General features: G+C 40.9%; 1 protein-coding gene across 1 annotated transcript in view; it reads left to right on the forward strand.

Annotated features, from left to right (window-relative positions):
• ctnnbl1 (catenin, beta like 1) overlaps positions 1-20,308 on the forward strand; it is a 249,430-nt gene that overhangs the window by 188,880 nt on the left and 40,242 nt on the right. Inside the window, exons 13-15 of the mRNA XM_068048127.1 lie at positions 5,446-5,526; positions 10,569-10,706; positions 14,024-14,096. Of these exons, the coding sequence (XP_067904228.1) occupies positions 5,446-5,526; positions 10,569-10,706; positions 14,024-14,096 (292 nt within the window). The remainder of the gene's footprint in view (positions 1-5,445; positions 5,527-10,568; positions 10,707-14,023; positions 14,097-20,308) is intronic.

Here is a 20,308-nt window from a genome sequence, read left to right on the forward strand (position 1 = left end):
GTTGCAGCACCTCAGGTGCTTGTCCGGGTACCTTTTAAAAGAATTGAGGTTTTCTGCCTCCACCACCGATCCTGGCAGTGAATTCCAGGCACCCGCCACCCTCTGGATGAAAAAGTTTCTCCTCATGTCGCCTCTAATCCTTCTGCAATCACCTTAAATCTGTGTCCTCTGGTAACCAACCTCCCACCAGGGGAAACAGCTCCTTTCTGTCTACTCTATTTAGGCCCCTCATAATTTTGTACACCTCAATCAAGTCACCCCGCAGCCTCCTCCATTCCAGGGAAAACAACCCCAGCTTATCCAATCATTACTGGTAACTGCAACCCTCAAGCCCTGACAACATTCTTGTAAATCTCCTCTGCACTCTCTCCAGAGCAATTATGTCCTTTCTGTAATGTGATGACCAGAACTGCATGCAGTACTCCAGCTGCGGCCTAACCAGCCTAATACAGTTCCATCATCACATTCCTGCTTTTGTATTCTGTACCTCGGCCAATAAAGGAAAGCAATCCATATGCCTTCTTCACACTATCGACCTGTCCTGCCAACTTCAGGGACCTGTGGACATGCACTCCAAGGTCTCTCACTTCTTCTACCTTTCTCAATATCCTCCCGTTTATTGTATATGCCCTCGCTTTATTTGCCCTCCCCAAATATGGTGTAGCTATGCCCACAGTAGTGTTGGGGAGTAAGATCTGGGATGTTGACCCAGTGACATTGAAGGAACAGTGATATAGGTCCAAGTGAAGCTGGTGTGTAACTTGAAGGGGAGCTTACAGGTAGTGGTGTTCCCATCTGCTACCCTTGTTCTTCTAGGTAGTAAAGGTCATGAGTTTGGAAGGTGTTGTCGAAGGGTCCTTGGCGAGTTACTGCAGTGCATTTTGGAGATGCTACACACTGCAACCACTGTGCGCCATTGGTGGAGAGAGTGAATGTTTAAGGTGATGGATGCGGTGCCAGTCAAACAGGCAGCTTTGTCCTGGATGGTGTCAGGTTTCTTGAATGTTGTTGGAACTGCTCTCATCCAAGTAAATGGAGAGTATTCCATCACACTCCTGACCTGTGCCTTGTAGATGGTGGACAGGCTTTGGGGAGTCAGGAGGTGAGTCACTCGCCACAGAATTCCCAGCCTCTGACATGCACTTGTAGCCACATTATTTATATGACTGGTCTAGTTAAATTTCTGGTCAACGGTGACCCCAGGATGTTGATGGTGGGGAATTGAGTAATGGTAAATGCTGTTTAACGTCAAGGCGAGATGGTTAGATTTTCTCTTATTGGAGATGGTCATTACCTGACACTTGTGTGGCATGAATGTTACTTGCCACTTATCAGTCCAAGCCTGAATATTATACAGGTCTTGTTGTATTCAAGCACAGAAGGCATCAACATCTGAGGAGTTGCGAATGGTACTGAACACTGCGCAATCGTCAGCAAACCTCCCCATTTCTGACCTTATGATGGAGGGAATGTCATTGATGAAGCAGCTGTATATGGTTGGGCCTAGGACACTACGCTGAGAAACTCCAGCAGCGGTGTCCTGGTGCTGAGGTGATTGGCCTCCAACACGCACAGCCATCGTCCTTAGTGCTAGGTATAACCCCAACCAGTGGAAAGTTTTCCCCTCTGATTCCCATTGACTTCAGTTTTGCTCGGGCTCCTTGATGCCACACTCAGTTAAATGCTGCCTGATGTCAAGATCAGTCAATCTCCCCTCGCCTCTGGAATTCAGCTTGTTTGTCCATGTTTGACTCAAGCTAATAATCAGGTCTGGACTCGAGTGACCCTGTGGAATCCAAACAGGGCATCATTGAGTAGGTTATTACTAAGTAAGAGCTGCTTTATTGCACTGTCAATGACACTTTCTATTGCTTTGATAATCGAGCATGGACAGATGGGCCTGTAATTGGTCAGATTGGCTCTGTCTTTTTGTTTTTGTGGGCAGGACATACGTGGGCTATTTTCCACATTGTCGGGCAGATGTCAGTGTTGTAACTGTACTGGAACAGCTTGGCTAGGGATGCAGCTAATACTGGAGGACAAGTCTTCAGTACTACAGCTGTCATGCTATCAGAGCCCATAGCCTTTGCTGTATCCAGTGCGTTCAGCTGTTTCTTGATCCACATGGAGTAAATTGAATTGGCTGAAAACTGGCATCTGTGATGGTGGGGTCTTCAGGAGGAGGCCAGAGTGGGTCATCTACTTGGCACTTATAGCTGAAGATGGTTGCAAATGCTTCAGCCTTGTTTATTGTACTTATATGCTAGGCTCTCCCATCTAGGATGGAATGATTTTGGAGCCACCTCCCCTGGTTAGTTGCTTAATTGTCCACCAGCATTCATGACTGGATGTGGCAGGACTGCAAAGCTTTGATCTGATCCATTGGTTGTGGGATTGCTTGGTTCTGTCTGTAACATGCTGCTTCCGCTCTTTACCATACATGTAGTCCTGTGTTGTAACTTCACCAGGTTGGCACTTCATTTTTAGGAATGCCTGGTGATGCTCCTAGCATGCTGTTCTACACTCATTGAGCCAGGGTTGGTTTCAATTTCAAAGAGCTTGCACAATCATGACAGGCAGAATTGCCTCCTTCTGCACTCTGTGAGCTTGGCCTGCCCCATTGTATTGGCCATGGCCAATAACTCTCCTTTGAATGTAAAGAGTAAACTGAAGTAGTCCAGGTTGGAGGAAGAAGAGATCAGCAAAGTGGAGTAGGTGAGGTGAGAGTAGCCCATGGCAAAGGAATGGGGAGAAATAGAGAGCAGCCTGGGGAGGATAGGAGAGAGTAGCTGAGGGACTTGGAGAGGGGAGATTGACAAAGCACAACTCGGCGACTGAGAAGAGAGACGAACAAGTCAAAGACAAGGAGGTCGGGCGAGCATTACACCATTTAAGTCCCAATACCCTATTTCCCTTCCTGCCCCCCTCACCTCCCCCCCACCCCCCCACCCCCATTTCCCAGTCATCCTCTTTCTCCATAGTGCCCTTCCATCTACCCTTCTTCCCCTCCAGCACCATATATTTCCTTTCTCATTTCCCCTTTCCTCTTCTCCTCCCCATTCTGCTTGCCTGCTCCTACCCTTCCTTGCCCGCTCCACTCCACCCACCCTTGAGCTCCCTCTCTCTGCAGTTCTACTCCCCTTCCTTGCTTTTCCCTTTACTCTTGTCCAAAAGCCCAGCATCTTCCCTGCTCAGCTAAGTTTACCAGACTGATGTCACTAATAGCAGCAGTGCAGCCATTTCCTGCAGGCTCCAGCCCCACTCCTGCACTTTAGATTCTCTCCGTTCTCTTCTCTGGGCCTCAACATTTCTCTAATCTGTTACTGTGCTCTTCTTGAGCCTCACACTATTCATTCATTACCCTTCCCTCGCTTCTAAATCTGCTGTTCCATTTCCCTCTTTCCTGGCCCTATGGCTCAGGCTATATCCTTTGCCTCCGAATCCTACTCTAATTTCTTCCGCTCCCCGACACTGGTAATCCTTCCCTCTTCCAGTGTGTGTTGTCCTTCAGTCATAACATCAACTCTTGTTCAATTAACTTCTGCTTTGTAACCCTACTTACCATGAAGTTGATGACTCTCTACATGTGCAATAATGTTTTTTAAAAAAACAGAAATGAACTATAAGTTGAGCAAGCTGTGAAATGTGTGGAGACCAAAGGAAAAAAGCCTTTACCTGCCTTTGTTAGTTCATATGTGAAACAATTACACAGCATTTTCAAATATAATAAAATATTATATATGCTCGCATAACTGAGGTAACAGTACATTGTTGTGACAGTATTTTTGAAAATATACTTGCATAGGTACAATAAAATTTACATTATAAAATGCTTTGCTATAGCACCATAGTACTTAATTGATTCAGTGCCCTTTCCTAGTGTTGATGCAACATTATTGTCTAATGTTTTTGAAAAGCATTTAATTCTAGAAATGACTGTCATTTTTATGTTGATAATTTTTTAAACGTGAAATAGCTTGGGTATGTTGTTATTAGAGAGCCTTACTTTTCCAGATTTATGTGTGGGTTTTGCATCATCACTGCAGCACAATATCTATGGAAAGTCACAGAAATAAATGTGATTTATACCACCAATGTGGATATATATCATCAAATGAATATTCATGTGTTATTTCAAATATGTACACTGGCATTGAATTGGCTGTGAAGATGAAACAGCCTGTCATGGTGCAAGAAGTTCATGGGACTATCCATTGCCTCCATAGTCATGAAATCCCTACCGACCCTTTCTTCTCTTCCCCTCTCCCATACCATCCAATAAAAGGCTACTAATTAGTAACGTTATCCAGGATCACTCACCAGGTGGGTCCCAGTTTTTATAAATGCAGTGTTTTTATTTTTAGTAACATGACATGTCCGTGGATGATCGTATATGCTTTGTAGGGCTGAGATAGGTACCTGTTGAACATTATTACCACCAATTTCTGTCATTGCATTATACATGGCTCTGTCTAGTAGGTAAAGCTAAAAATGGCATTTGATTTGCACACTGCTATATAGTATTCCTGCTAGTGAGTGATACTACCACTGGCTGTGTTACTGCAATAAATTCCAGGCTGTAGGATGTGCTGGTTTTCTATAACGCAGGCTTTGTTTAATGACGAATTCTCAGAAGAAGCTAGCTCAGGGTTGTTCAACATACAGCCCGCAGATGTATTTGAGATGAGAATTTTCCCATTGTCGTCTTTCAGACCAGCTTTTTAACCATCACCCTGTCAGTTTCACAACTGACAGGTACTGACATCGGGAACAGCAGTTTCCTAACTTCAGACAGATTTGGGGATTAAAGTCGGGTTGCGACTTTTTTTTTTAAAAGCCCACCAGAAAACCCCAAATCTGTCTGAAGTTGGAAAACTGCTATTCCCACTCCCAGCACCTGTCAGCTGTGAAACTGACAGCGCGATGTTTTAAAAACTGACCAACCATAAAGCTGCTGTGCTGAGTCTTCCCGCTCTCTGCAACTGTCAGAGTGTGGGGCACCGGGGGAGTGAGAGTGTGGGGGGACAGAGGGAGAGAGAGTGATCAAGATCACTCCTGACAGATGGACATCTATCTGGAATACTCCTTCACTACAAGAAGTATGTGGGCAAACTAACTATTTGTGCAAGGAAAAAATTGCCAGGTATCTAACTAAATCAGTGTCCAACATAGTGATGAGAAAGTAAGTCAAATTAATCTTTTCACTTAAAGCTTCTTCACAAAAATGCACATTTGTTGTTTTGATCAATAGTTGATTAATAGTAAGATAAATTTGGACTGCCTTTATCTTTCTGAAATTGTCTCACCAGCCCCCTATGTAAGATAAAAATTGTAATGTGGCCCCCCACGTGAAAAGCTTGGACAATCCTAAGCTAGCTGATTGATTTCTTGCAATTTGCAGGTCTTATGTGGTCCTCATTTGATGGCTATTTCTGTTTCTTACAGGTCGACCGACTGATGGAGCTGCATTTTAAGTATCTGGAAGCTGTGCAGGTGGCTGACAAGAAGATTGAAGGAGAAAAACATGTAGGCATCAGTTTGTCAGGCAATAGTCTTGGTTTCAGTTGCTTGCAAACTCTCACATTAATCTCTGGCATGATGGCTTGTTGATTAAATGGCTTGTTGATTGAATATGATTCTGTGAACTTGCAACCTTATGGAATTAGATCAACATTTTGGGGGGAATTTGGAGTGGGGAAATTGATGACAGCATTGCACCTAAGTAACTCCTGAAGTTTTCAGGTGATGTGCTGTGCAGTTTTTTCATAAATGAATGTGTAGAACTGTGGGAAGAAGTCATACAAAATTAGGTTATTCATAACTAATAGTCAGGGCTACCCATTCAATCCTGGCTTTTATATCACTGCAGAGAGAATTGAATCTTCATTGTGTGTACGGGATCTACACTTTGTGTCTTCATAATGAGAGTAGGCATGAAATCAGATAAAATACAAAGGATTAGGATAAGAAAATCCTCTGGAGAACACATATAGTACTAAGTACTCTGCCAAAGTTGTGCCTTTTGCGAGCTACTGAGGTTGAGAACTGTCCTTTCCTCCATTTCTAATATGGAGATCCATAATTTGAACTGACCTGATTGTCAGTCTGTAGGCACCAAACTTGGGAATATAAGTACTAATCAACAATACAACAGAACCCAGCTGGTAATAATCTTTCCCTCCCAGATAGCTCTGGTGTAAAATCCAGGCTGGTGTGCAGCATGACTTCTAAATCAATGAATAAAGTTCCTCAATACCATAAAACCACATTAGAGGAGTGGCTCAGAGCGTAAGTGAAGACCCAAAGTAGAAGATCTGCATGGGAAGGGAAATTAATAAATTGAAGATAAATAAATTAAAGACCCTGATGCCAGGGTCAAGGATGTCACTCTTCAGCTGCAGGGCATTCTTATGGGGGAGGGTGAACAGCCAGAGGTCGTGGTCTGCATTGGTACCAACAACATAGGTAGAAATTGGGATGAGGTCCTGAACGCAGATTTTAGAGAGCTAAGAAAGAGATTAAAAAGCAGGACTTCAAAGACAGTAATCTCAGGATTGCTTCCATTGCCACGAGCTAGTGAGTACAGAAATAGGAAGATAAACCAAATGAGCACGTGGCTGGAGAGATGGTGCAGGAGGGGAGGGCTTTAGATTTCTGAGGTATTGGGACCAGTTCTGGGGCAGGTGGGACATGTACAGTGAGGACGAGCAGGTTATACCTTAGCAGGACTGGTACCAATATCCTTGCAGGGAGATTTGCTAGTGCTATTGGGGAGGGTTTAAACTAGCGTGGCAGGGAAATGGGAACCTGAGAGAAATTTCAGATAGGAGAGAAACATAGCTGATAATGGTAGGAAGAAAAGTAATAAGCAAAATTGGAAGGCAGCGGAAACAAAGGCCAGCATCAAATAGGGTCAAAATATAGAAAAATCTAATTGCCATTATGGAGATGTGGCTGTAGGGTGACCAAAGCTGGGAACTAAATATTCAAGGGTGTTTGACATATAGGAAGGATAGGCAGAAAGGAAAAGAAGGTGGGATAGTGCTGTTAATAATGGATGAGATCAGTATATTAGTGAGAGAGGATCTTAGATCGGATGTTCAAAATGTGGAATCAGTTTGGGTGGAGCTCAGAAACAGCAAGGGGCAGCAAACGTTGGGAGCTATTTATAGGCCACCAAACAGTAATGGTAATGTAGGGCACGGTATAAATCAGAAAATTAGAGGTGCATCTAACAAGGGGAATACAGTAATCATGGGGAATTTCAATCTACATATAGATTGGGTAAACCTAATTAGCAATAATGTCGTGGAGGATGAATTCCTGGAATGTGTATGGACGGTTTTCTAGAACAGTATGTTGAGGAACCAACTAGAGAATGGGCTATTTTAGATCTAGTATTGTGCAATGAGAAAGGGCTAATTAATAATCTCATTGTATCGGAACCTTTAGGGAAGAGTTAGCATTTTATGATAGAATTTTACATTACGTTTGGCCTAGCAAGCCACTCAGTTGGACCAAGCAGCTAGAATAAAGTCTAAAAGGAATGAAACGGACGGACCATCTGGCATCGACCTGGGCACCAGAAATGACAATAGCATGCCCAGCCCCATTGACCCTGCAAAGTCCTCCTTGCTAACATCTGGCTGGAACTTTATGGCCGCCCCAACGAGTGGGCTGGTTGCAGAGGGGGCGTAAAATTGAGTGGGAAGTGACACCCTTCCGCTCCCGATGCAATTTTATGTGGGGCAGTGGTGGCAAGAAATGGCCCGCCTGCCCCAGGCCAACCAAGGCCCTTAAGTGCCAATTAACTTCTACTTAAGGGCCTCCTCCCACTGCGGTGAGAGGAGTGGGCAGACAGCAAAGACCCCAAGAACAGTGCAGGTAAAACTTGGCAGCCTTTAGTTTAGTTTAGAGATACAGCACTGAAACAGGCCCTTCGGCCCACCGAGTCTGTGCCGACCATCAACCACCCATTTATACTAATCCTACACTAATTCCATATTCCTACCACATCCCCACCTGTCCCTATATTTCCCTACCACCTACCTATACTAGGGGCAATTGCTAATGACCAATTTACCTATCAACCTGCAAGTCTTTGGCATGTGGGAGGAAACCGGAGCACCCGGAGGAAACCCACTCAGACACAGGGAGAACTTGCAAACTCCACACAGGCAGTACCCAGAATTGAACCCGGGTCGCTGGAGCTGTGAGGCTGCGGTGCTAACCACTGCGCCACTGTGCTGCGGGTTGGGGGGTTCCTCCTGATTAGGCTGCCCCCAAAGCCCCAACCGCCCCCCCCCCCCCCCACCCCCAACTTCCCCAGGGCCCAGCCGATTGTCCCCAGCGAGGCCCAAAAAACTTAGCTGACTTCTGGGGTCATCCTTCACCTTGGCAACATTGGCTGGGTCTTGTCCCAGCAGTGGCCACCAAGTTATTGCGTATGTTCAAGGCAGAGATCGATAAATTTCTTGATATTAAAGGCATCAAGGGATATGAGGGTAGTGTGGGAAAATGACATTGGGGTAGAAGAAGATAGGTCGTAATCTAGTTGAATGGAGAAACAGGTTTGAGGGGCCGAATGGCCTACTCCTCCTATTTCCTATGTTTCCGTGTAACTGCTGTTAGGTGCGATATATGTTAATTTTGGGGAGTGATATTGTTTGTGGGAGAGAGCCCCTTCAAAGTGTTCTTTCTGCACCATAAATATGTCTTCACCTGTAGCAATATGATTGTAAATAAGCTTTTGCTTTTTCAGTCACCTGTCCTGGCCTTTGTTGTCATCTTTTGTGGAGTAGTGAATATTTGTGAGGTTCAGCCTTTAAAAGAAAGGACTACAGATATACTGAAGCACTAGCTTCAAAAGAAAAAAAGAGTTGCTCTAAGTATAGTACCTGCCAGTGAAATTAGCTAAGAAACTCCCAGTGTGGCTAGGAGTAAGTTGCAAATTAGATCTATAATAAATATAAGCTGTTCTGAACTCCTTCCATTCAGTTAAATTAATGGATTTCATAGAACAAGGTTACAAGGTTGGAATTGAATAGTGGTCAGAAATTCTAAACTATTCTGCCATAGCCCAGCTCAGATCAGCTAATTGGTCAAGGTTCGAAACTGAAATCTTTCTGGTTTGCATAGTTTGGTAATGCACTATGTGATGCTGTTAGATGTGCCAGAGCTTGGATGTGGGAATTTGCAGATTGCTTTCATGGAATTTCTTACAAGACAGATCAACTGATAACCCGGTCACCTAATGACGAGAATATACACCTTGAGCTCACTAAATCCCTTGTGTTAGAATTGCAGCATCGGTTAAAAGTCTTGAGCAAATTTCAGTTATCAGGATAGTGCTGCTTAGAGGTAATGTCTTTCTCGAATTTAAAAAAAATCTTTTTTGGTCTCTTGCTGTGATCTCACCACCATGCTGACCTCTCTCAGGTGGGACAATTTGAACCATGGATTTTGACATATGTTTCTGTGGGTTCCATGTCAGCCATTAGTAAGTCTGCTTACAGCACAATGGGTCTATTTCAAACAAGACATTTTTAAAATGTTAGAATTCTATCATTAAATTTTAAATATTTTCTGTTAGGCTGGTGAACTATTTAATTGCTTTTAAACCATTTGAAATTGCCCACCAAATTTACGATCTTATGATCCAGTTTTATGCTAGATGGAAAAGTACAGACCTTTTAATAAATTGACAAGGAATCTACCAATCACATTAATTGATCAATTTTCTTACAGGGAAGAATATGCAAGTGCAGTATGACTTTGTATTGCAAGCTGCATTTAGTTGTACACAGAAACTTAAATTTTAAAGTTTTGACAGCCGCTCCCCAAGTTAATTGTAAGGCGCTTCTACCATGTCAATTTTGCTAATTTTTAATCAAGGCATATATATGCATAAATTAATAATATATGCTTCATGAACTAATGGTACATGCATGGATATCTGTCAAAATGATCAATTCAGAATAACTTTTAACTTGTTATTCACTTAAAATGTGGGCAATTTGTCTAAATTCTTGAATGCCCTATTAGCTATAAAATTGTCAAATGTGAAGAAGTTTGTTGCATTTAATTAGTGCATTGTGATATTCTCTCAAAATCCCAGAATGTTTCACAACCAATAATTACTTCTGAAGTGCATTAATTACCAAATTAAGGTCAAGTAATAACTATATATATAATATACATAAACATATTTCAAATATATATAATTTCTCCTTTTAAAAGAAAAATCCAGAGAATGCATCCTCTATTTCTTAAATTGGAGACAGAGTGCTCAGATCTAATTACATTTTTGCAGCTCATTGAATATTGTTGATCACAGTTAGTATTGAGAATTGATGCTTTTTACTTGAACCTTGAAATAGTCTACATGCCATTAGTCATTTATTTTGACCTTTCCCTTCCTGCTTTTTCACAATTTTAAGCTGGTGACTTGGTCAAGACGATAAGCAAGAGATGTGTCTATTAAATAAACCTAATGCAATTATACTTGTTGCAAATGAAAATGTTTAACAATATTTATCCTAAAACTTTGTGCCATATGTACTTTTCAGGACATGGTCCGACAAGGGGAAATAATTGATGATGATATGGAAGATGAATTTTATCTGAGGCGCTTGGATGCTGGCCTCTTTGTCCTTCAGCTGGTTTGCTACATTATGGTGGAGAGCTGCAATGCTAATATCCCTCAGGTGATTTAAGAATCCACTCATTAAGAACTCTTTGTTCAGATACACCTATCTGTGTGATGTGTGCATTCTTTATTACTATCAATCTGACAGAAAATTGAGGCTGACTTTTAAAAATAATCAGTTGTGATCATTGTTTGACAAATGAGCTATGTTGAGTGTACGTACTAGGTACAAAACACATTTTTAGAATAAAGACTGAAAATGCTGGAATACTCTGCAGGTCTGACAGGATCTGTGGAGAGAGAAACAGAGCTAATATTTCAGGTCTCTGACCTTTCATCAGAACATAGTTAGTATGTGGGCATTATTTTCTGTTTTTCCTGGCTTGAAATTGTGCTTCAGGCGGTACAATTAATGATCCTAAAATAGCTTGTTGTATGGATAATGCTCATGGCTTGCATATTATAATGCATTTTGTCTGTTTGAGTACTGAGCCTCATAAAGGGTAAATGTGATCATTCATTCAGTCCTCCATTGATAAGTGAAATTTGTAAGTTTTGCAACTTCTTCGGCACCAACCCCACTTAAAACGCATTCATCTCCCCAATTTCCATTTTTTTCCTATCAGCGTCACATTGCACAAGCGCAAACAAGAAAAAATATTTTAGAACAGTATTGTCCACTTTCACCCTTTGGCTACTGCCTCTTGCTATAAATTTAAGATTTTTTTAATATGTACCCCAGAAAATAAAACTCTGTTTGAGCTTCAAAACTTACATGAGTTACAGGAGTAGCTTTCCTTTAATCTAGTTGCTTCAGACTCTGAAGCTAGAATATGTCAATTATATTAAACAAGGGCAAGAGACAATGAGGTATCCACAAGTGAATGAGAATGGTGCACGCTAACGTCACCATTCATTCATTTAATCTGCCACCTGCCCATTATGATAAATACTTAACCATCAGATGGTTGGGAAATAGGGATGAAGCTGTGGCTGAAGTGTGGAGTTTTTGTTTGGAGCTGAACAGGCTTTAGTTTTGCCAGTGCTGATTTGAATGAAATTCATACTGATCAAGTTGATATCAGCTGGTAGCAGAGAGGTAAAGCTGGGTGTCGTCAGCACACATGTCAAAGATGTCTAATGCCTACAGATGATTTTGTTCAGTGACGACATGCAGAGGAGGAAAAGAAGATGGGGTGGGGGGGCGGGGGAAAGAATGAAGCCTTTTGACCCACCCAACATGACCATGCTGAGGTTGGAGGAAATAGCTTATTGCAAGAGAGGTTTTGTTAATAGAAATAAAATGGAACCAAACTGGAGGACTATCCAGTATTGTACAGGAGGTAAATGCATTGAACTTTGCAGTGATGGGTGAGAAGCTATTGAATGATGAGGAATCAGGGAGAAGGTATAAGGGGCCTGGGCTGGGAATAGTCCATGATATGGGAGGAGGCAACTGAGCTGATTGTCTCAATTTTTGCAGCAAATAAATCCATCAATTCCTCAAATTGTTAGAAGTGAAAATTAAGGGAGCAGAGGAAGGAGATCGGATGAGGTGGTTTGTCAATGGTGAGCAGGCTGGAGTTGCTCTTACCCTCCAACATAATCCTGGACAATAGGAGGTTTCTGATGTGGTGAAGTTCAGGTATTGGTTTAGATTGTTCAGTGCTGGACCTGGTTTAATCAGGTCAGTCATGTTGCAGATGCATTCCAACCTGTTGCTGTCTGCCATAAAATGAGATTAGAATTGTATTTGAAGAACAGTGGAAATGTCAGACAATGAGGGATGTGGAAGAGATGAGTATATCAAAGCAGAGTAAAGGAAGCTGTTGAGTATTGGAGTGCAACAGATGTGTCAAGATTGGTATAGAGCCAAGGGACAGGAACTTAGGACTTTGAGAGGCTGTTGGAAAGAGTTAAGGAATAGATTTTTTTCAAAAGGTGCTTGAAGCAGGCAGTCAGGTATATGGTGGAATGTACACCTGGGCAGCCTCTGTGAACCACGTTTTTGTAAGGAACAGGATGTTGATGCATTAATCTGAGATGAGATTGTGAATGATGGCTTTATTTGTGAGACTGAACATTTTGAAGAGTGATGCAGAGTAGGTGAGTAGTAGGCAATTCTCAGATGTTTGCAGGAAGGAGGCATACGAGAGAAGACTGGGGAGATTGGAGGGCTTTGTTCTCGAATAAATTTGCGAGTTGTGTAGGTATCGCAATTCTTCAGAGGGGAGCTGAGCATCCTTTGTGCTGAGGTAGCATAAGGCAGTGTGCATTGCTGCTTTTGGTAATTCATTGGCATGAGCTGCTGTGGTACAGTGGAGGATGCCTAGAATATAGCACATGGAGGCTGAGGGCCAATTCTGGAGGTACTCAGTCTTGGAGAGATAATTAGAGCACTATATGCAAGTAGATTGGAGCCTGAGGCAGAGTAGAGTCAACAAATGGAAAATGATTATAACAGAACAAGAAAATAGTAGATGGTGGGAGAAGAAGATGATAACGGGTTAAAGCAAAAGGAGAGATCGATGATGTATCTTGTGATTGAGTTTGTGGCAGATGCCGAGCAAGGTAATTAGATATTTGAGTTTTACAATCCCAAGCCCCTTCCTGTCAGCCTGATGGAATAGAATATTATTATACCAATATATTGTTTCATTTATTTCATTTCCTTGAGTAGGCAGAAGGAACTAAAGCAAGCAGGTGGAAAAAAATAATGGAACACTGGATGAATAGTTTCTATAGTTCCTCAGGAATAGGGTCTTTTATGGTATTGCACATTGTCTGCCTGAGGGCTTGTGCCATGTGAAGATTATGACTATAGCATAAAGAGGCTACCTTTAAGCAGACAAGAGTTTGCTTGTTGTTAGAAGTGTCCTGCATTGCTACCAGACAGCAGGAAAAGGACTGTTCCATACGTGCCATAACTAACTTGTCAACAAGTATCTTTTAAACTAGTTGTACTTTGTCAAGGGGGAGTCCTTAGCTTTAATCAATTTGGGGCTGTAAATGACTCCTTGCAAGATTGGATTAGTAAAAACCATAAATCGTGTTTTGAGTTACCTACCCCTACACCTCCACCCCCTCCGCCCCACCGTTGCTCTCCATACCCTCACCCCACCACCAGTGCACGCTCTCTTTCCACCACCTCCTCAACTCTCCCGCCCAGCTATCCTCTTTCCCTCTGCCACCCATCTCCGCTGCCTGTTTAATATTTCATTATTTGCTTGTGTGCTAATGTCTGTATGTCAGTTCTTTGGGAAACATTATGAAAAAGCTATGAAAGCAAAGCACTTCAAACATACCAAGGTAAATTCTGACTTAGTTTTGGTTTAATGTGTGTTGCATTTAGACTTTATTTATATTTGTTTTCAGATAAGACAGCGTGTGCACCAGATCCTGAATATGCGAGGTGGTTCAACCAAAGTGGTTAGACATATCATGAGAGGTATGAACAGAATGTTTTGAGCAACATTCCCTTCTCTGCACTCAACTACATGATTTTTCAATAAGTAAAGGTTTCCTTGTCCAGAAATGCATTGCATCCAATTGTCCCTTGAACTCAGCTATGCTATCTATTTCAGTCGCATTCTCTGATAATGTTCACGCATCTATTATTACTCATTGGACAGAAATGTTCTGCTTGACTTCCCTTGTTCCTAACTTAATTTTAACTCCTTGTATTTGAATGCTTCACCAGAGTTGTCAGCATCAGCTTTGTCAGTTCACTTTGGAACCTTGAGATTTCAATATTATTTGAATAACAGTGCAGGTGCCAGGTAGATCTTTGATGACGACATCAACTACAAATTATTCTATGCGCACATACGTTACTCACCTTGTGCCAGTGTGCATTGTTAATTTTATATAATTTTGTCTGGATGTTCTGATTTCATGCCTGTTCTTTGCAGCTGTATATTAATCCTATGGTACTCTACAGCAGTGCAAACATATTTCACTTATGCTGTAAAAACTATGAAATCTCAGAATGAGGCTTTTTCATCTACATATAGTTGCCTATACTAATAAAGGAAACCAAACATAGCCACAAACCCTGTAGGAGCTAAAAAGATTTTTCCCATTTGAGAAAAGTGTCTTTTTTGATTAATTTATATTTGTGAATATTGCATTGGATGTGTTTTCAAGAATGAATTAATTATGTGTTATGTAGATGAGAACCCTGCTAAGCTCGCTGTTTTTAAGGAGATCAATTTTTTCTGTGAATACAGCAGTGGCATGGCAATCCATGCAGGCTATTGCACATTCTCTGTCACGGTCGCCAGTCTAAACTCAGCAGAGTCCATCTACTTCTCCAAAGTTTTCATTTGCAGGATTTTACAGTGGAATCATTCAATAACTGGAGTCTGTTCATATTAGTGCTCTATTCATAGAGGGCCAAGTATTGCACATGAAAAACATTTTTCTGTTCTTCCCCATTTAAGTCTCCATTGTATGGAGTTTAAGTACAATATATTCCCTATCTTTCTCTGTCATGGACTCGTGTAATCTTTGTGACTCTGTGAATGTTGATTGATATAGATAGCTTAGGGTGCATGGCTTAGTTGAGAACTGCAGTGCATTGTTGATCATTTGTGATATTATGTAATTGGAAACCTATTATTGTACTTATTAATATTGGAAAGTGGCGTTTCCAGTTTGTAAAGAAAAGGGGTGGAATTTATATTTCCTAACCGTCTGAGTAAATTGAGTTGGCATGAAAATAAATTACCTTTGATTACAATATTTTCTTCGTAAAAGATGAGAATTTATGTGACGTTTCCTCAGTGTGTATTAGACATTTTTTAAATGATTTTATTTTTCTCCTGGAAGCTATTCCTGTATATTTAACCATTTACAGTCACCATAACTGAGTGCACAGGTGTGATGCAGTATAGCTATTTTTGAAAAAAAAACACATTAGTGGGACTGGATTATACCTTTTCCCTTCAGAATTTTGCAGAATTCTATGGCTGCAATGACGTAAAGGGACAGTGGTTGATTTTTTTAAATAAATGTCTCTTCTATATTTATCCTACGCTTAAGCAATTCCAAGAAGTCTTCAATATTGGGTCATTACAGCATTAATGGCTCCTTCCCCTTACGTAACATTGTCTTTCAGGGAACGCCACTTTTGGTTTGTCAAACACAGCAAAAGTCATATATAAACAACCCACATTGGGACAGTATACCACTCTGTAAACTTATTTACTGGAATATTTCTACTATTATTGCATGCAAATAGATACTTGTGGCTTTACATTACACACATTTGGGCTAATTTGCCTGTGACTGTGACAGAAGTTGAGCCCGGAGGGAGTGCATAATGTTTGAGACACAGCTGAAGAATAATAGATTGTGGGTTCATTAGCTGCACATTCACAGCCTAATAAGTTTGTGTTTGTTTTATTACGTCCCCCAGCTATGTGTGAAGCACACTACCATGACAAATGTGTTGAAATCAGCTGTAAAGCAGACCCAGATCAGCTCTTAGAGTAAAGAAGTGGTTCATTTTTAGTAGAAGCGTTGCTGTCTAAGGAGCAAGTGTATATCAGTGCTGGAAACTATATTTATAGGAGCCAAGGATTTCTGAATGTCAGCTCTGAAAATTACTGCTAAACAGTGGCTTTTTGAAGGCCATCATAGGCTATATGCTAAAATTATTACAAAAAGTCTTTGTGCTCGCTGCACTAGCTTTTAAGGATTTTCCAGTGGGTTCATGAAAGAGCAGTGAATAAAAGATTTTACAGAGCATCTGAAATTTGTATAGTCTGTCATCAAAGTAATAAAATCACCCTCTTAAATTGGGTATCTTGAATTTCAACATGAGGGTAGTCTGTTGCTTTGCTTACATTGGGACCTGCTTTAATCCATCTACAGGAATTGACTTCTAATTTTCATTTTGGGGCAAAATGCTAGCAAGAGCAGGAAAGTTACTTATTTATTGCCAGTTTATACAGCTGTGCTCAAAATGGCACTGGTGTGAGATCTTCCACATGTAGATTGCAGATAACAAACTAGTACTTCAGAAATTTCTGGATGAATGTGATCTCCTTTGTCTGATGTAAACTAGACATGTTACTGAGCTCTGCTCCCCTTTTTGGGTTTTGCCAATCCAACAGAAAGAATATCACAAGGAAGAGAATTCTATCTTATCTGACCTGTCCCACATGAAGTATACCCCTGCAAGTCAATCATAAAGGACCATGGGCACTGTTGAAGGAAATGAAAAACAAAGAATTTGCATCGCAACTTTCATGTCCTCAGGATGTTTTGGAATGCTTCACTGCCAATGAGTTACTTTTTGAAGTCCAGTCAATGTAGTTATGTAGGCAAATACAGCTAATACAATAGGTTCCCAGCTTCATCAATAAGATAAGTGGCTATTTGTTTTTAGTGCTGCTGGTTGAAGGATCAATGTGCTAATGAGGACAGCTGGAGAACCCTCCGCTTCTCGTCAAATTGTGCAAAGGAGTCTTTTATGTTCATCTGACAGAGCATCGCTTGTTTTAACAAGTTATCTAAAAAGTAGCACCTCTGACAATGCAGCATTCTCCCAATAGTGCAGTGAAGTGTCAGCCTAGATTATTGCTGAAGTCCTGAAACGAAAAAGTTACACCCAATACTGTTTTGGAAGGATATACATTGACAGGTACCTGTAGAGGATAAGAAAATATGATAAAGCAAGAGAATAAATTGTTGACATTTCTCAGATGGTTGTCAGTTCTCTTGCAGCCTGCATTTGGTTGTCATTGATCTTGGCTGTCTTCATTGGCAGGTTTTTGCTGTTTCTTGGCTGAATTGCATGCTTCAGTAATTGAGTTCTCCTTTTCAGTGAGAAGAGAAATCTCTATCTGGGCCAGTCTCTTGCCCACAAAGGTGGCCATCTTGCTGTCTTACTGAAAAAATTTAAGTGTCTTCTATCAGCTGAATGAGGAGGAATGGAAAAAGGTTACAATGGAGGAACAAGCAAAAAAAACTCCAGATCTGGATTACTGTTGAAAATGGCTGTAAAAATTGACAAAACTACTTAAAACAGCATGCAGTATATGCAAATAGACTGGGAAGGCCTAGGTTTTTGAAATGTACATGAAACTGGACAGAAAACTGAATGCAAGTTGTCCCAGTTTTTTTCCTATTACAATTTTGTCTATATCCTTTAATGACCACTTCCAGTTTTGTCCATGAGAAGGGCGGGTGCTCATATCCCAGTCAAGATTCCATTTTGTGCGAGCAATTTTTTTTAAAATTCCATCTTAATCCTTTTCCATCATTAAAAACAGAAACAGTTGTGCTTCCATGAAGCCTGCTTCAGTTAGGTCCTATCTTTGAGTAGATCTGCAGGCTTGTTCCGTCTGAATCTTGGGTTTTGCTTTGCACCGTATAAAATAACTAAAAAGAAATCCTTAGCCACTAGTTACCACAAACCCAGGTTTAATTTTCTCTCATTGTACAAATGAGGAAAGGCCTGAGAGAAACAGATATCTGAACCTGGGAACACTTGTGTTTTTTTTAGTTGCCTAAAGGCAGTAGGGAAATAGACCTGAATCATTTTTCCTGCCTCAGGAAAAAATAAGGATGTAAATCAGGTTCAGGCTTCAATGTATATCAGGCTCCTTTCAGCACAAACCTTGGCCTAAAATTACTGTAATTTTTTGTGTATTCCTTTGAGTTGGTCAAATCTAACATGGTCCTGCTGAGCTTACTAGAATTTAATTAATTTTAGAGATCTGTTCAAATTTTAGTAAATTGTCATTTCTCTATATAAAAAGAAGCTTTAATTATGTGGGCATACTCCATACATTTGCTTTTAATTGCTCGTCATAAAATTAGCTAGGCAAAAACTATCTCAGCTGCATTTTTAAGTTTCTTGGCCACCCTATAAAACAAAATCATCAGCAATGTGTACTTTTGGAAATCAGATTAAATACATTTCATCACATAAAATCAATGTTGGCAGTTTGGCAAGTGTCCAGAATATTCTGAGATGCCACATAGGCTAACATAGACTTTCAGAAAAACAAAGCCACTTTGAAATATCAGGAAATCCTTAAAAGGTAAATATCCAGACAGATCAAAAGGCTGATTCTGCACAATGGAACTCGGTTCTGAAAAAAAAAGGGCATATGAGGAGGTTGCATGTGGATCAGGATCAGTTTTAGTGTTGTCATGCTGGGCCCCCACCTGCCAAGAATGAGGCATATTAATTTCGCCATATGGACATTAAATTTCAAATTGTTGCTGGGAAGAAGAGAAGGCCTGTTACAAGGGCTGCCAGACCTGGATGGAGGACATTTGCATACCAATAGGGACAAGAGAGGTTACTTCACTTAGCCACTTATCCTAAAATGGACTTTAATCACCAGGTATTGTGTGTAAGAGGAGCATTCCAGAGACTGCTAAGGTGATACAATCCACAAACTGGTTAAACCAGCTGGTCACATGACGAACTGGTTGGCCCAGGGTTTTTTGAACCAACCACAGAGTTTGAACGGAGAGTGTTTGTTTGCTCCTGGACTGAAAAGATCTCTCCCGGCTGGCTCGTCATAGCCTCTCCTGTCTGCTTCCATCTCTTTCTCATGGAACTCCAAATCCACTGAAGACACATGAACCCCATGAGAGAAAAGTCTCCTACAGCGAACAAGGTTTAATAAGAATACAGGGCCCCAACGAAAAGCAAGATCTGCCTACAATCAAGGACTCTACAGTGAGCTCGAAGATCTGTAACAAAAGCACTCTTCAGAGATCGCCTCAAACTTTTCCACTTTATTTCTTCTGCTCTTTTCTGTCTCTTCTGTGTTTATTGTGTTTGCATGCGAGTGTGGGCGCGTCGTGTATCCGTAGATGTTATTTGAATTAGAGTTTAAGTTTAATAAATTTCAACCTTTGCTTCAAACCTAAGAAAACCTGTTTGCGCTGGTTTCTTTGCCTTATAATTGGAAAGAGGTGAACGAGGATTCACCAAGGGGGAGCTAAAGACAAGGTGTGTTTGAAATTAACCCCTTTATCTGTTTAACAAGTCATTTCCTTGCTCCAACAACAGTTAAAAATCAATGTTCATGACAAAATTGATGTGCCACATTCTTGGCAGGTGGGGGCCTAGCATGACAGTTACCCATTTCTTGCAATGTATAGCGGGGAGTAACGCAAGATTGTTGTAAAATATAAACTCCAAGAGTTTGAGGCACTTTAGTTTCTCAACGATGTGCATGTTTTAAGCTAGGTATTCTAATATAGAATTATACAAATATTTCTTAATTAATGTTTTTTGGGCATAAGCTAATAGAGCATTTTAGACACCTGAATGGTTATATGCTTTTTCCAGTAAATTAGCAGTACATCACTTATGTTTGAGAAAATTCTTCATGCTCACAGAAGTGTGTGGTCGATAAATTACAAGTAGTTTTAATGACTTTCATTTTTCCTGAATACAAAATACAAATTTTGCAAGTTCTTCTCTAAAATACTAAAAATTCTAACTGCAACCCCTCATTCTGCATAGCAAATAGTTTTAGTTTGGGTTTGTTGTATAATTGCCTTTAAAAGTGATGTCCCTTTAAGATCTTAGTATGCTAATGAGCTAAGTGCCAGGACGCAGTCATGTGACTCTGAGAGTCACTTAGCAACTGTAACACAGGTTCTGTTAATAGTTAGCTCTGTACT

Source organism: Heterodontus francisci, chromosome 16 (genome assembly GCF_036365525.1).
Source record: "Heterodontus francisci isolate sHetFra1 chromosome 16, sHetFra1.hap1, whole genome shotgun sequence".
Classification (NCBI taxonomy): Eukaryota; Metazoa; Chordata; class Chondrichthyes; order Heterodontiformes; family Heterodontidae; genus Heterodontus; species Heterodontus francisci.